Source organism: Rhamphochromis sp. 'chilingali' (genome assembly GCF_963969265.1).
Source record: "Rhamphochromis sp. 'chilingali' genome assembly, chromosome: 20".
Classification (NCBI taxonomy): Eukaryota; Metazoa; Chordata; class Actinopteri; order Cichliformes; family Cichlidae; genus Rhamphochromis; species Rhamphochromis sp. 'chilingali'.
In genome coordinates, this window is record NC_137947.1 from 14,979,187 (window position 1) to 14,996,901 (window position 17,715).

General features: G+C 42.2%; 2 protein-coding genes across 3 annotated transcripts in view; one reads left to right on the forward strand and one right to left on the reverse strand.

Annotated features, from left to right (window-relative positions):
• rassf4a (Ras association domain family member 4a) overlaps positions 1 to 15,611 on the reverse strand; it is a 28,249-nt gene extending 12,638 nt beyond the window's left edge. The window contains exons 1-3 of one of the 2 annotated variants that reach the window (XM_080868088.1): positions 15,501 to 15,611; positions 9,597 to 9,665; positions 9,398 to 9,473 (exon numbers count right to left, since the gene is read on the reverse strand). In XM_080868088.1, coding sequence (XP_080724214.1) covers positions 9,398 to 9,473; positions 9,597 to 9,649 — 129 coding nt within the window. In that variant the 5' untranslated portion in view covers positions 9,650 to 9,665; positions 15,501 to 15,611. Of the gene's footprint in view, positions 1 to 9,397; positions 9,474 to 9,596; positions 9,666 to 12,307; positions 12,361 to 15,500 lie in introns of those variants that run through there. The other variant, XM_080868089.1, reaches the window with a different exon arrangement.
• Positions 10,327 to 11,411, forward strand: LOC308388306 (growth-regulated alpha protein-like). The gene is made up of 4 exons (XM_080868920.1): positions 10,327 to 10,459; positions 10,586 to 10,715; positions 10,812 to 10,895; positions 11,236 to 11,411. Exons 1-4 carry the CDS (start codon positions 10,393 to 10,395, stop codon positions 11,351 to 11,353), a joined length of 399 nt encoding a protein of 132 aa, XP_080725046.1. The 5' UTR covers positions 10,327 to 10,392; the 3' UTR covers positions 11,354 to 11,411.
• Positions 15,612 to 17,715: the final 2,104 nt, after the last annotated feature.

The window sequence follows — 17,715 nt, forward strand, 5'->3', positions numbered from 1 at the left end:
TTATAGTCTGAAAAATACACCCAAACAGTATCCACCGTTTACGTTTAAGACAAACCCAGATGCTGAAGTGCTCTTTAGCATGTTTTGGAACTTAGCTCTGCAATCTGAGGAGTGAAAGGAGAATTTGACACCTCCGGCAGTCTACACCTGCATTATTACAGATATTGCAGTGATACTCTTTAAAAGTGTACATGTTAGAATTTGTTTTCTTCTCACAGGTCCTGGGGTTGTTTATTCTGGATGGTACTAAACTTCCACCTCAAAGCACCTGACATCTCCTCCTCCAGTATGACTAATACACATCACCTGACTACACCTTTAGAATTTGATCATGAGTGATTCTTAAAAACAACACATATCTCTGCAGCCTCCAACCGCCACTTCACATATGTCTTTCCAAAGACAACCTGAATGATTGTGCAAGTCTGGCTTTGTCTAATTACAGACACATATTTTCTAGCAATTCACAGGAGGAATTTTCTACTTTTATCTTATAATCAAGGAGTGTCAGTACAGTGTAATATTTGTGAGCCGTATCTACAAAATATCTACTGTTCGGTGGATGAAGATGAAGCATGACCCTGTGGTCAGATTGCTCTTGATAACAGTTGACAAAACAAAGAAACTACTTTCGGCTGCTTCCTTATTCACAGGGGGTCATCACAGCGGGTAGTTCGGCGTATTTCATTTTGCAGGGTTTTCTTTTTTTCCCCTTTCTGACACAACTCCAAGAGGATTGTGTTTCCTCCTGGAATCAGATAAGGGGTCTTTCACTCCAAGGTGAAACCATGTGGAATTCACTTTCATTTACCAACAAAACCTCCACCAAGACAGTATTTACTTTTAAGGGGACAGTATTGTATTTTGTATATATTAATATCCTTTTCTTTGTTCTTTTTAAACGTAGTTTAGGATGTTTTTAGTGCAATAAAAGTGAGTGCAACATACAGACTTTTGTCATTTGCCCCACTGAAATCCGTTTAAATATACTTGACATAATTTTGAGTATAATTATGCTTTACTTGTTTTTGTTTATGTGGATCTAATACATGTGTAGCATTCATTTGTTAAGATGTCTTGACTAAAATGTCCTTTAAATGTTCAGTGAGAAGTATCAAGTTAAAAAGGTTTTTGATCACAAGTTTTTTAGTTTTTCAAAAAATTATTCATATTTGGGATTATTGGACATGCATTTAAATTGTTATGTGGTACTGGTTAAACTGGTTTTGATATATCAATATATGCTGTTAATGTAAACAATGACAATAAGCACTATTATCACTTGAAGGAGAGGTCAGAGGTTAAATGTGGCATGATATTATTTATTTCTATACAGCACTTTGTATATGTTGACAATACATACCACACTTTATACAGTTTCTAAGTTCTAAGGCTCTTTGGTAGCACTTCCACCAATAAATCATTAGGCTGACCTTGAAGACCCTGATGGATGTGAGCCCAATTTCAACGGACTGTTAACACAACCCCACTCGCCACCCCTACAAAGTTTTATCAGAATTCATTCAAAGGTTTTCGAGCTACCACGTTTATAGACAGAATGGCACACACACATGCAAACACTACCAAAAGCACAATCTCACTGGTAGAGGCAACTATGTTTATAATCTAAAAAAAGTGCTTGATGATTTATTTATTTTATGACTTATTCCTGCGTTTCCTGTAGTACGACCATCATAAAAGACTGAATTCTTGGCACTGGTCAGTCTTTCTGTACACACCTTGTAAGGTGGAGCGATTAAGAATAGTTGAAGAAATCCTGAAACTCAGACAAGCAGGAAAACAACAAAAGGTAATGTTTTGAATGTGTGTTACACTGTACTTACTCTATGATAACAGAGACAGACTTGACAACAACCATGCAGAAGCACATTAAAGCTTCACCTAGCAGAACTGTTTTAAGGAATGGGAGTTTTCACAGTACAATCTAAACAATGGGACAAACAGTGGGTGCGTGAGAATTGAGCAGATAGTGGTATGAAGAATTCACAGCAAATGGCTGGGCTTCGTGTCCTGCTCCCTGCACACTTGACCCAAGCAGCTTCTTAACCCTAAACCAAGTGGAGTACATCCAGCTGTGAAAACAGGCACTTTTTCTTGTTCTACATGGCCACTATGTTTGTCATTGTCCAGCATTTGAGTGAAAACAGCTTTAGGTAATCAGATTGAGTAGCTTGTTTGCCAGCAAAATTAGCATTTAGGATTCAGTGATGCACCCGAACAAAAGTCCCTGTCAACAGTTCTCATGCAGCTAAACACAGACATAATTCATTTTCATTTATCCTTGCATCAACATTACTGCTGAGCAATATTTCTCCACTAAGAGTGTATTTTCAGTTAAAATAAGACAGCATTTGAACTTTACCACTACAATAAAGCTGATATTTAATTATCAAGAAAGCAAATACATTGTTCTTGACAAAAATAAGTAATATGAATCTAGTAAGAGTTGGTGATGTGTGACCTGTAAAGTTAGCTTATGTGTATGAGTCATTGTCACTGTGAATGCGTCATCGTCTTGTTATGCCCGTGACACAAATTCTCTCTGTGTCTGCTGCTGCTGGTGTTGTTAACTGGAATATTGAGTAATAACCAAAGGCAAAATAACATATGTCTGTAGCCACTATGACATCATCAATGGGTTTGGGGCTCCACTCTCTGATGTGTTGAATTTTTGGATGCTGCCATGTTGGTTTCTTGGAACTAGAAGTGACCACATGCGAACAAGAGGGTGGAGTTCTAAGTTACCAGCTAACACTAATAAACCTGGGTAGAAAGCTGCATTTGTAAACTGTATGGATGCAATGCACAGACACATTTACCTATAATTAATGCATGGTAAAAAGCACCTTTATCATAAGTAAAAGACTAATAAAATACTGGAATTTCCCTCACTGAAACTGAAGCACAGATTTCTGTAGTCTGTACAACACAACAGGCCATATTATTAGTTAAACAAGTCAATTAAAAAAAAAATCTCCAAATACGCACCAACAGCACACACAAACTGAAGAGGCCCAGTTTAATCACTTAAAGTAGTGGAAGTGAGGCACTGCTGACGTTATGAACGGGCCTCAGGGGTCCACACCCACCCAATAAAGTCACTGTGCCCCGTCAGCTGAATTCTACTGCTATACTTTAACTATAAGTTACACTAATTCATACAATATGGTAATGAAAAGGTTAAAACACCCATATCACAGTGAAGTTATTGCAGTACCAGCTCACTTTAATGATTTGGTTCACAGTAGTTTAGTGCTTCTGGAGCAGTCATAAGCAGCATGACAAAGGAGGATACTGATAATGTGGGCTTATGTATGTCAGACTTTGAAACAAATTGTACAAGCAGACAAATGACCTCTTTTTAGCTTCAACGATACATGAGCGGTACTTTCCAGAGCATGACCCCACCAGAAAATTTCAAAACAAATGAAAATGTGTTGAGGATATTGTGTGCTCTCGGTTGAAAGGTCTTGCTTTGCTTTGCCTCTGTAAATAGAGCCTTCAGCTTTCAGATCCTCTTCTGGGGAACCAGCACCCAATTTGGACTTGAGAGACAGACACCCTTGCTAATTTTAAGATCCAGCTTGAAATTGTACTTTTTGATAAAGCTTATAGTTAGGCCTGGATTACGGGACCCTGAATCTTTTCTTTGTTATGCCGCAACAGGTTCATACTGTTGGGGATTTCCCATGATGCACTGAGTGTTTCTTTTTCAGTGTGTGTGTTTATACACCACTCTGAATTTTTATCATTAGTAATTATTAATCTCTGGCTCTCTTCCACAGCATGTCTTTGTCCTGTTTCCCTCCCCTCGGCCCCACTGGGTCGAGGCAGATAGCCGCCACTTCCTGAGCCCGATTTTGCTGGGGGGCTTCTTCCGGTAAAGAAAAGGAATTTTTCCTTCCCACCGCCACCCAACTGCTTGCTCATAGAAGGTCATTTGACTGTTGTGGTTTCTCTGTCTTTACCTTACAATGTAAAGCACCTAGCGCAACTGTTGATGTGATTTGGCACTATACAAATAAACCTGAATTGAACTGAAATATGTTTGTTTGTTTTCTGGGGGGAGAATAGCAACGCAGCGTGAGCTGAAGGCCCCCCAGTCAAAGTTACCTGTTCATACGTTCTGCTGACTGTGATGGTGACGCCTAGTAGACATCTGTTAATTAAACTCAGAAAGGCTCTATATCCACTATCCCTAAGACTTCAGTATACAGATAGCTGTGTAAGAGTCATTCACCCACTCAAAGTGGTTCTGAGTGGGGAAACTTCATGGAGGCCAAAACCAGCCTCATGTGGCACTTCCACATTGGCTTCATTTCTGGAGGTTGCCCCTCGGTAATAATACAGAAATCACACACATAGCCCACACTCCAACTCCGACTGGTGTCCCACAAGGTTGCGTCCTCAGCCCCATCCTCTACACCCTGTACACCCACGGCTGTGTGGGTGACTCCAACAAAGACATCATTTTGAAGTTCGCGGACGACACTGTAGTGATCGGTGGCATCACTGGAGGGGACGAAGCGGCTTATAGGAGAGAAGTAGCCGGTCTGGTGCCATGGTGTGAGGACAACAACCTCACCCTCAACACTGACAAGGCAAAGGAGATGATAGTGGACACGAGGAAGAAGAGGAGGCCTCACCCACCGCTGTCTATCTGGGGCCTTGAAATGGAGAGGGTGAGCAGCTTTAGGTACCTGGGCGTCTACATCTCTGAGGACCTCACCTGGACACTGAACACCACACAGCTGGTCAAGAAGGCTCAGCAGAGGCTGTACTTCCTGAGGACGCTGAGGAAATTTGGTATGTCGGCCAAGATCCTCAGCAGGTTCTACAGCTGCATTGTGGAGAGCACCCTGACTAGCTGCATCACTGCATGGTACGGCAGCACTACTGCTATGGACCGCAAACGCCTGCAGAGAGTGATAACAACTGCGGAGAAGATCATCAGAACTCCGCTGCCCTCTCTGCAGAGCATCTACCGTCGCAGAGTCCAGAAGAGAGCTGCCTCCATTCTCAAAGACCCCACACACCCCCAACACAGACTGTTCACACTTCTGCCCTCGAGACGAAGGTTTAGGAGTGCGAAATCCAGAACATCCAGACTCACTAACTCCTTCTTGATGGCAGTGGGGACTCTTGAACAGCTGACCCATTTTGAACAGTAATTTTATTTATTTATTTATTTTTATAAACACCCAGCACGCCCCTGCGGGCGGTTTATCCTTCAAGCTCGGGTCCTCTACCAGAGGCCTGGGAGCTTGAGGGTCCTGCGCAGTATCTTAGCTGTTCCCAGGACTGCGCTCTTCTGGACAGAGATCTCCGATGTTATTCCCGGGATCTGCTGGAGCCACTCGCCTAGCTTGGGAGTCACCGCACCTAGTGCTCCGATTACCACGGGGACCACCGTTACCTTCACCCTCCACATCCTCTCGAGCTCTTCTCTGAGCCCTTGGTATTTCTCCAGCTTCTCGTGTTCCTTCTTCCTGATATTGCTGTCATTCGGAACCGCTACATCGATCACTACGGCCGTCTTCTTCTGTTTGTCTACCACCACTATGTCCGGTTGGTTAGCCACCACCATTTTGTCCGTCTGTATCTGGAAGTCCCACAGGATCTTAGCTCGGTCATTCTCCACCACCCTTGGGGGCATCTCCCATTTTGACCTCGGGACTTCCAGGTTATACTCGGCACAGATGTTCCTGTACACTATGCCGGCCACTTGGTTATGGCGTTCCATGTATGCCTTGCCTGCTAGCATCTTGCACCCTGCTGTTATGTGCTGGATTGTCTCTGGGGCATTTTTACACAGCCTGCACCTGGGGTCTTGCCTGGTGTGATAGACCCCAGCCTCTATGGATCTTGTGCTCAGAGCTTGTTCTTGTGCTGCCATGATTAGTGCCTCTGTGCTGTCTTTCAGTCCAGCTTTGTCCAGCCACTGGTAGGATTTCTGGATATCAGCCACCTCCTCTATCTGCCGGTGGTACATACCGTGCAGGGGCCTGTCCTTCCATGATGGTTCCTCGTCTCCCTCCTCTTTCTTGGGTTTCTGCTGCCTGAGGTATTCACTGAGCACTCGGTCAGTTGGGGCCATCTTCCCAATGTATTCTTGGATGTTCGTTGTCTCATCCTGGACTGTAGTGCTGACACTCACCAGTCCCCGGCCCCCTTCCTTCCGCTTAGCGTACAGCCTCAGGGTGCTGGACTTGGGGTGAAACCCTCCATGCATGGTAAGGAGCTTTCTTGTCTTTATGTCAGTGGCTTCTATCTCCTCCTTTGGCCAGCCTATTACCCCAGCAGGGTACCTGATCACGGGTAGGGCGTACGTGTTGATGGCCCGGATCTTGTTCTTACCATTCAGCTGACTCCTCAGGACTTGCCTGACCCTCTGCAGGTACTTGGTGGTTGCAGCTTTTCTAGCGGCCTCTTCATGGTTCCCATTCGCCTGCGGGATCCCCAAGTACTTGTAACTGTCCTCTATGTCTGCAATGTTGCCTTTTGGTAGTTCAATCCCCTCAGTTCTGACTACCTTCCCTCTCTTTGTTACCATCCGGCTACACTTCTCCAGTCCGAACGACATTCCAATGTCATTGCTGTATAGCCTGGTAGTGTGGATCAGTGAATCGATGTCTCGTTCACTCTTGGCATACAGCTTGATGTCATCCATGTACAGGAGGTGGCTGACAACTGCTCCGTTCCGTAGTCGGTATCCGTAGCCAGTCTTGTTAATGATCTCACTGAGGGGGTTCAGGCCTATGCAGAACAGCAGTGGGGACAGAGCATCTCCTTGGTAGATCCCGCACTTGATGGTGACTTGTGCTATGGGCTTGGAGTTGGCCTCTAGTGTTGTACGCCACATCCCCATTGAGTTCCTGATGAAGGCTCTTAGGGTCCCATTGATCTTGTACAATTCTAGGCATTCCAGTATCCAGCTGTGGGGCATTGAGTCATAGGCCTTCTTGTAATCAATCCAGGCAGTGCACAGGTTGGTCAGTCTGGTCTTGCAGTCTTGGCTGATTGTTCTGTCTACCAGTAGCTGGTGTTTTGCGCCTCTGGTATTCTTGCCAATTCCTTTCTGTGTCCCGCTCATGTATTGACCCATGTGCCTGTTCATCTTAGCCGATATGATGCCTGACAGGAGCTTCCATGTAGTACTGAGGCAGGTTATTGGTCGGTAGTTGGAGGGGACCGGTCCCTTCTTGGGGTCCTTGGGGATCAGGACCGTCCGGCCTTCAGTTAGCCATTCCGGGTGTCTCTCGTTAACTAGCAGCTGGTTCATTTGTGCTGCCAGACGCTCGTGGAGTGCAGTCAGCTTCTTCAGCCAGTAGGCGTGAACCATGTCGGGCCCTGGTGCTGTCCAACTCTTCATACTGGAGACCCTTTCTTGGATATCTGCCACTGTGATGGTTACTGGACCCTGTTCAGGGAGGTCGCTGTGGTCTGCCCTCAGATCCTCTAGCCACTGAGCATTGCCGTTATGGGTTGCATCCTTCTCCCATATGCTCTTCCAGTATTGCTCCGTCTCCAGCCTTGGTGGTGCTGTTCTCTTATTGTTCCCTTGCCACTTAGAGTACACCTTTGCTGGTTCTGTGGAGAACAGCTGGTTTATTCTCCTGCCTTCTATCTCTCTGGTGTACCTCCTCAAGCGGCTGGCCAAGGCTGTGAGTCTTTGCTTGGCAGTTTCCAAGGCCTCAGGTATGGACAGCTTGCTGTATTTCTTAGGCACCTTATTTGTCTTACCTTTCTGCAACTCCGTTAGTTGGCTAACCTCCCTCCGTGCTACTTTGATCTTGCCCTCTAGCCTCCTTCTCCATGGAGGGTACTGCCCCTTGTCGCTGTTCAACTTGTAGCCAAGCATCTCACTGATCACTGCTGCCGTATTGTAGATCAGCTTGTTAGTGTCGGTAATCGTGGTTGTAGGTATTGCCCGTAGTGCTGCATTAACATCATCTAGCAGACCTTCTGAGGGTACTTCACGTAATCTTGGTAACCGGCTACGGGGGATCCAGGTTTCAAGCTTGGCCATGATCCTATTTTTCAGGTCAGTTCCTCTCGCACTCAACGATCCTTCTCCTATCGCACTTGGGGCTATGTACCCAATCTCGGGTGGGGGTGATGATATCGCCCCCCTGACCTGGCGTCCTGACTCCTCCTTGCCGTAGCATTTGTGTTGTACCTCGTCAATCTCTAGCTGTGAGAGCAGTCCCTTCTTTCGAATGTTGGAACACTGAGCTACTAGTTGTTTCGCCGTCATTGTGGATGTTGGGTATCGAAGAATCCATAGGTCCCTCATCCTATTCATGTAGCCCCTTCCGCCGGGGTTACTTGCGTAGTAGCATTCCAACAACGCCCTGTTTTCGTCTCTTGCCCACCGATGCCTTCTTGAATCTTGAATCCCATGTGGTGGACTTCAGTAGGGTATTTCCCCCCCAGATAAATCCATATTCAGCTTAGATAAACAGAAATTTTAATTTCATTTTTCATGTTCAGCAGAGTTGGGGAAAGAAAAAAAAAATCAGCTCTGACATACTGTTACAAACTTACAGTGGTTCATTCCACCACTGTAACGTGTACGAAGTCATTCTTTATGGAAATTAGAAGGGAAAATGTTTTATTTAATCTCTTCTTATCACACATTAAGGCTTTTCCTTTTTACACATTTCAACCACTTTGTTTTTTAATATTATGGTTAATGTTGTAATAGCACTGGTGCCTCTGTATCCATGCTGGGTCTGTGGCTATGGGGGATTTTCCCAAAAGTGACAATGTAGTGAGTCTCACTCTAGGGGCACAACAAGAGGGGCAGATCTTGACCACCTTGCCCTGCCCTCTCTCTCACACATTGCTTCCTCCTTAAAAAACCCGCTGGTAAACGCAAAGGGAAACTCCCAACCAAAAAACCTAAAGAATGAATATCTGACAAATAACTAAAACTTTTGCAAACAGCTTTACACCCACAACAGCAACATTTTGCAGAAAAAAAAATGTTGTGCTAAGCAGACTTTGATGAAGAAATTTTGAAACTCTTGTCTCTCCTTGTATCTTTATTTTGAGGGAAATAGGGGCGTTTTTGTGGTTTGCCAACTGCTTGTCCCAAAGGAAAAAAACAAAAAACAAAACACAGCACTCTCAGGTCTGTGTTTAGATCCGTCTCCACATTGGAAACCAGTTCAGTCTTGGGACTTTTTCCCTCATCATTTGATTGAAAACCAGAGCGCTGGTTTATAGCAACTGGTTCCAGTTTTGTTATGTGCGTGAGCCATTTTATGTAGCGTGTCCTGCATTCCAGCAAGGCAATTTTCAAAACTGCTCTGGTCACCCCCCCCAGCACTGTCTCTTGCTAGGTGGTCCATGAGCCACTCGCTTTTCCTACCTCACGAGTCCTCAGCTGGAAGTTTTTCCCTTCATGGTAACAGTTGTACGTCTTCAGCAGTGACAAGATATCAGACCTGAGCATGAACACACAAAAGGATGAATCAGTTCTAAAAGTGAGAGCACTGATAAAAATTTAATAAATGTGAATTTCTACTGTAACGGAAAAACTGTCCAGTGATGGAGCAAGGAGCACTTACTTTGGTATGAGTTTCTCCTCACTGAGCTTCACGTAGGTCTGATGCGCACTCATTCTGACTAGAGTGCAGCTGTGGCAGAAAAACATCAAACACAAAAATTAAAATATGCATGTGATGCTAATGTACCAATAATTTTGACTGTGAGAGTCTGTGTGGATTTAAGCAGTGAACAGAAACACAGAAATACAGTTAAAGCATCTAATAAGAATAGTGCAACTTAGTGTTATTTGCTGTCATACTTTTTCCAAAGTTGGAGATCTTTGGGATGTTTTTTCCTCTTATAATGAAAAGGATTTAAAATATTTGCTCCGGTGTTAAGGGCAAGGACAGTGGTTTAGGAGAAATCACATGACATTGGCATGCAGCCATCATGTTGTATCATGTTGCAATAGAGCAGCGCAAATGGCAGAAAATAACATCTTAATCTAATTAAGGGGTTAATGGCCGCTTCAGTGGGCATCTTATGTGTAATTATAAGTAAAACAAGCAGACAAGAAAAAAAGACAGCAATCGCTGCATCATTTATGTCTGTGTCACTTGTGTCGTCTTCTTTTTTGTTTCAGAATCTAGTGGACAGCACAAAACAAAAGGGAAACCTATTAATCAATGGGTGCTTTTTTTCTGGCAAAAGCAGGAGAGATGTCCCTGATCCTTGCCCAGATTCCTGTATCCTGATACTGTGGATGGACGGTGGTACAGGGAAATTCCTCGCTGGGAAAACACACCACGTGGGGGAGGAGCATGAGTATAAAGCAGCCAACATGTGGTTCTGGGCTCAGTGTCAACGTCCTTCAGCATGAAGCTTAATCCTCAGTCCGTCTGTGCGTTCGCTATCCTTAGCCTTTGCTGTGTACTGATCACAGGTAAGAGTCTTTTCACTTATCCATGCTTACAACTAAAACTCACTCTTTTTCAGGGTTTTCAGTGACTTAACCTGTGCTGTTGGTTGGACTGAGCTGACTTTTGATCTTATTACAATTTCTGTGCAGTGAGAGAGTCAAGCAGCACATTTATCCCGGGGAGATGTGTTTGTCCAAAAACACAACAGGGTGTCAGAGGTCAACTGAAGGCACTCAAAGTGTTACTACCAAGCTCCACTTGTCACAACGTCACAGTCATGTGAGTACCAGATACTGCAGACACACTTTCACCTCTTCAGACCTGTGTGCACTGAGGTGATTGTAAACTAAAAGTGTTGTTTCGTGCGTTTTTCAGAGTCACCCTGCAAAGAAACAATAAATCACTGTGCCTGAATCCAGAAGCGCCGATGGCCAAACAGCTGATTCGCTGCTGGCTTAGGTGAGATTTATCTGTTTGTCACTGGTCAGTAAACTAATGAACACATAGGGGATACACCCGTCTTCAAAGTTCCTGTAGATTGCAACCAACAGTGTCTTATAAGTTGCCCAGCCGGTTTTTGTAACAAAGCACTGTACTGCTACTTAATCTTTCCTACTGCTTTGCTGCTTGAGAATCAGTAACAAATTTCAGTTTCAGGTGAATTTATTGCACAACAAATGAATACAAATTTCTATCAGAAGAAGAAAAAGGGTCTGATATTAAGTACTGATACTTAATGCTGGATTTTCTAAGCTCATCTTTTTCTTAACTGTGCTCCTTTATGTTTTTCCCCCTCCAGAGTTCAGCAGTTGGGTCGTGATGCAAAACTGTGTCTACAAAGGAAGAAAAGGAGAGGGGGCCAACGCCAGCAGACTCGACAGAGGAGAAAAGGCCAAAACAGGAAAGTCTCATCCTGAGACTCTCAGTAGCTAGTCAGACTAAGGAAGGAAAAAAATGACACCAAGTATGTACAGAGGAGAAGTGTGCGCAGGGGAGAAACTACTGTAAGGCCACTTGTGTCTTTTCTCTCTCTTTATGTCATTGCAGACATTAAGCTTCTTTAAATTGTCTAAGCTCTACATCAAAGTCTCCTTATTATTTCATTCTTAATGACTATGTATTGAAGATGTATTGAAGCAAAGCCCTGGAGGCTCATAAATGAAAAAACAAGTCCATGGTTCTGTATATGCAGCTGGGAAGACCAACTCGAGATTTTGTGGTTTATATTTATATGACTGCTTGATGTTTTATACTTTATTTTAAATAAACATATCTGAACAATTCTGTGACTGTGTTATTTTGGCTTAAGCCTTTGATATTCTTAATAATTGAAGGAAAGGAAAGGGATTTTATTCCTTGGCAGGATATGCGAGGTCACCGAGCAGACAGCCTCAGCTTAAGCTAATAAACTAAAGGATTCAAGTCAGCTGCAGGAATAAAGCAAATTGTTTTCACTTAAACTTTGTATTGGTATCCTAAATTTATAACCTATAACTAACCACGTGTTGTTTTTATAATCTGGATGCATGACATCCTTTTCCATGGCTCTTACCTGAGAGAATCCCTAACGTAAAAGCAATGGAGAAACTGATCACCATTACGGTGCATAGTGGTTATTGTGTATGCTGAATTTTATGACTACAATGGTTGGTGGTGTTGCACAATAGATGCGGAAACATCTAGGTGATCAGGGTGTGGATTTTGTAATGTTTTATGATAGCTAGTTAAGCTCAAAATCCATTTGAGATTTCGTGTAAATCATGTGACACCCTACTGGAGTCAAAGCAGAATATACAGACACAGAGAGAAACTTCAGCAATAAATACTTTTTCTTGCACAGCATGAGCTGAATAAGTGAAGCATGCACTGACCTGTACCATTTCCCCCTCCCAGTGTTTAAAGAAGAAAAAAAAAAGTAGAAGTATGTGAGCTAATATGGAAAGTGAAAGTCCTCAATAACAGCACCTTTGTCAAAGGACAGGAGTTAATTTTAGGGACTTTTCTTATCTGTTGTGGGAAAGTGGCGGTTCCTTTGGAACCAGGTATTTATTAGGTATGACAGGATTCTTGTAGATGATGCAACAGGATAACAGTATTGGTAGAGAGCTATAGAAGTACTCAGTACGTTTATAGTTTAATTATCTTTACCATATCACATGCACTAAAATACACTAAAGGGTTTTTATGAGAGGCAAGTAAAGGCCAAGGTGTAAAGTAATATCTACATTTCACCAACAGCTAATGAAGAGGAAAGAAGTACAACACTAGGAAAAGGGAAAACAAAAAAATATAGTGATTGAAAAAACACGACTAAAAATGAATTGTTATTCTAAACTTCAATGCTAACTACTTAAAAAAGAAAAATCTTGATAGTAATCTTGGCCCTTTATACAAACCGCTTAACACATTTAAGGCTTGTGGTTTTTTTCCCCTCACCTGATAACATACTACATTTATCTGATCATAAGATTATATTATAATTAAAGTGAAAAAAACATGTCTTGTCTTCACCAAGAACATGTTTATGCAACACACAGATTAGTCACCTATGACGTAGATGATGCTATGGTGCCATCTAGTGGCTATTGCAAGATAGAACTTATGAAATCTTAAAGCAGTGTGGTTCCCGCTTAATGTGCCACACTCAATTTATTATGTACACCTGCCCCACAGTTCTTTATGCAAATAATCATATACCAGCAACTAAATACATTTAAGCATATAGATATGGTCAAGGTGACCTAGTGAAGCTCAAAGCTTTAAATGTACTTTAAATGTTGCATGGTTGTTGGCGCCAGACAGACATTGGGGTTTACAGAGAATTATCTGAAAGGGAGAGAAGTAGCATTTCTCTGGGGAAAATGTCTTGCTGATGCAAGAGATCAGAGGAGTATGACCAGACTGCTTTTAGTTGATAGGAAGTAACTTAAATAACAGCTTATTAAAAAGAAGGTATATTGGTACCTTAAAACAGATGGGATCCAGTAGCAGATACCAGAGTGGGTTCAGCCAAGGATAGAAAACTAAGGCTACAATTCACACAGGCTGATCAAAACTGGAAAATAGAAGATTAGAAAAATGTCACCTGGTCTGATGACCCTCTATCTCTGCTGCAAAATTCAGAGGGTTTGCGCAAACGACATTTAAGCATGGATCCAACCTGCCTTGTATCAGCAGTTCAGTCTGGTGGTAGTGGCTGCTTCCAGCAGGATAACACACCGTGTCACAAAACTCCAATTTTTTTCAAACTGGCCTCTTGAACACAGGAGTGACTTCACTGTACTCAAATGGCCTCCACAGATCTTAATCCAATAGAGCACCCTTGGAATGTGGTAGAATGGGAGATTTTCATCATGATGTGGTGCTGCAGCAACTTTGTGATGTTATCCTGTTAACATGGACCAAAATCTCTGAGGAATGTTTCCAGCATATTTTTGAATCTATGGCACGAAGAATTAATGAAGTTCTGAAGGCAAAAGGATGTCCAACACAGCACTAGGAAGGAGATAAAGTGAGTACTCAAGTATATACTCACTCACCACTAATCTCTGAGTATAAATATCTATAATGAGCCAACCTTTATTTACAGGGACTGCAGTCTCTTTCACACCAGCAGGAGACAAAGGCAGCTTTGTGTGCAGCATTAGTGCAGATTTTACTTTAAAAACAAAAAAACACAAATGTCTGAGCTATTTTTTGGTCTCAGTACTTCCTGAGATTTTATCACATGACAAAAAAAGGGAAGTTAATCAGTTAAAGTAATGCTGTGTGACTTATTTATAACAAATACTGTTCCACTTTGATACACTTCATTTCAATCTGGAACTGGCCCATTCATGATGACTTTAATATGAGTCATTAAATCTTTTATTCTCAGAATCAAGGGAGGCAGATCTTTCTGAAAAAAAACCTCAGTCATACAGGAAATGATTTTTTTCTAGATCTTTAAGCAAAAACAGAACTTTGTCCGGTAGAGGAGGAAAAAAAACAGAAGAAAAAATGCTTGCATGAGCAGTGTTAGCCACCACAGAAATCAGGAAACAGACTGCCCCATACTGTCTGACTGGGAAGTGATCTCTGGGAGGTGATTCAACCAAATAATAGGAATAAAAAAAACTAAACAAAATAGAGAGAAGTTAAAGATATAACCTTAACAAAATCCTCCTGGTTTGGGTTTAAAGAATCGACAATTAAGTCCACATTTATTTCATGCATTACTGAGGCAACAACATCTGTCCTACCTCCCCCTTTAATGACCTCTGCCCATCGCCAGCTTCAGCTAAGCAATGTGCTGACAAAGTATGTGCATACAGAGATGGTCAGTCTACCTCTCATACATATTTATACACAATAATGGGTTTATAACTTAAAGGATTCCAGTCTGTCACCATTATTATGAATTATTCAACAATCACAAATGGCTATACGGTAGATGGGCCAAACGCTGTGCGATGAAAATTCATTTTATTTGGCTGGGCTCGGGTTTCGGTGAATTTACGTCGTCTGCGTTTTCTCAGCTTTTCTCTCCTATTCATGCATCATCTTTGTGTGCAAGCTTCCTCGGTGGACAAAGAGCTTTCATTGCAGGTCTACTAATTGGTTTGATCATCGCGAGATTCGTATCCAATTATCACACCTACACCGGCAGCTGCGCCCGAAGACAATTCAGTCCCACGCGTAAAATGACACGGAGAGCTCCAAATAAAGCACTCAATGAATGAGTTTCCGAAACATATCTCAACAAAAAAAGTATAAATTTAAAATGCTAATGAGGCAGATAACACTGATCGGCAAATCACGGCTGACTTAGAGCTTTAACGATAACGAACGCGGTTTCTAACAGCAAATAGTAGATCACATGAAGGCTAACGGAAAGTTTCTTATACTAGTCAATACTCCCAAAAGCAAAAGACAAAACAAAGCGTAATTTAACCTGCATCCAACTTCTGAGCATCTCTTCTTATCAGACTATTTTTATTTGTTCCGGGCTTTTATTGCAGGATGAAAGTTATTGTGCCTTCTTTAAACGTAACTAAACATAAACTGAACCATTTTGAGCCTTACCATAACAGAGTGCGTCCCCGTTTTCTTCCGTATCACCAGCGTTATATGCCTCTTTTCGTTATCAGTTTTCATGCCTCCTTGGCAGTGCGGTATTCTGAGCCGAGAGATAAAGGTGACATCCTGAATATCCAATAGCAGCCCGAGTTGATACACCGCAGCCAACCACACTCGAGCATAGGCGGGCTGAAACAGGGCTGCATACCTCTCCCTTCTTGATCAAGGTGGCTCTGGGGCTTTGCTTTAATCCTATCAGCCAGAAGTGTTTTAAATTGTGGTCTTCGCCACACTAAGGGTGTTAAGACTCAGCTCTAAGACTATAAAGGTTTAATTTAGAGTTTTGATTGAAAGTTATATGGGTTAAGTGAGATTTGTATAAAAAATACATGTTATCCATGCCGCATATTTTGGTTTCTATTGAACTGTTGAACACAATTGACACTCTAAATGATAAATAATGTATTCGTAGAGTATTCTTGTTGCTGGATGTTTGTTTTCCATATGGGTAACAAAATGTAGTTTTGGTTTATTTGCTGTCGAGGGTGAATTTTAACTTCAATATCCACTTCTGAGATATATTCTTTAAATTCTTTCTGCTGTTACATATTTAGTGACAGGAAAAATCTAATTGGTTTACCAACACCACCAACAACGACCCACTCTGCTGTATTTTTCCAGCTAGGGGAAGAAGTTCCTGTGACCTGTTAAGATTTTTTTCACCCATCCTGTTTTTGAGCCTGGATCTGCCATCTAGGAAACTATTGCAGGGTGGAAACACAAACTGTAGGAAGTGCTTCTCTCTCTGTGTCTGAATAGGATTCATGATTTATGCACAGAGGAAGTAAGTTGTTCCAGCAGCTGAACGACTTCCCTCATTCTGACGGATGTGGACATGACAAAGCTGCCGGAGCGCTTATAGAAGAGGGCGAGAAATAGTGCCGTTCTTTTCCTCCCGTCTGTTTATAGGTCAGTCAGCTGCTAATTGAACAAAGATCATTGTGAAGATAATAATAAAGCTCAGGTTATGGGCCAGTGAGCAGCCTCAGCAAAATCCAGACAAAGACTCTTTGTTGTTCTTTCCACAACACAGGCGAAGGTCTCGTCCCTCTGGAGAGGATACACATGTCATGACATAAAAACATATCGACGCTATTTATGACACCAGGTGATACCATGCTGGGTTGTGTAACTTTGTGAGAAATATGTGGAATAACCCTGTTGTTTAACCTTCAGGTTGTTCATGCTATCTGGCCTCAGTTCTCGCTGAGGTGCCTTCTGATGAATAGGGCTCTCTGTTTACATCGATTCTCTCCTTAGCTGTGATGCCACAGAGAGGTTTCCTCTAAGGGCTACATACAGTTATATATTTATTGTTCAGTGAACAAAAGACTGAGGAATACCCTGTGTGTGTGGAGTGTGTGTGTTTTGACAGAACAAGACAATATTGATTTATGACCTGAACAAAAGAGGAATGCCCATGTAGAGTCTCACATCCTTTGTAGCTCAATAAAATAAAAAGGAAAACAATAGAAACATCAATACAGGCTTTTTTCTATTCACTTTTGAATCATAATTATAGTAAAAATAAGTGCAATTCAAACTGCCTGATTCACTCTTAGTGCTCACCATATGACCCTTTATCGATAAATAATTTACTGTGTTTGGCTAGACGTGTTTTGGGTGAAGCCTGTAGCCGTGCTTTCGGTGAACGATCTGATGTTTCTTTCATCACCATATTAACATGAACACTCCTCCCAGAGCTCTGTCTCCATGGTCACCGCTCGCACACGACAAACACACAATGAGGGCCGACGCATGCACCTGCACAAGCTCCACTGCCTGCTATACTCTCTGTCACATTTGCACATGTTTTCTCTGAATGAGTGAAACAGTTGATCTAATTTATGACCTTATGAATAATGTATGTGGCAGTAACTGGATGGGATTGCTGGGCATTAATGTCTGCTCTTCATTCAGTGCTGTCTTTGACAAAAGCAACAACAACAAAAAAATAAAAAAAACAGGCCTTAATCCACCCACATGCACATGTTGGTACAAATGGTTTCATTTATTTGAGTGCATGCATTTGAAACTCCAACTTTTAAATTTGTACAAGACTCCAAAAATATACAAATCAGTCAAATATTTCATAAAAATCAATTTTTTTATAGCTTAATCACATAAAATAAACCTTATTGTGGAAGACATTGGTGCTTTC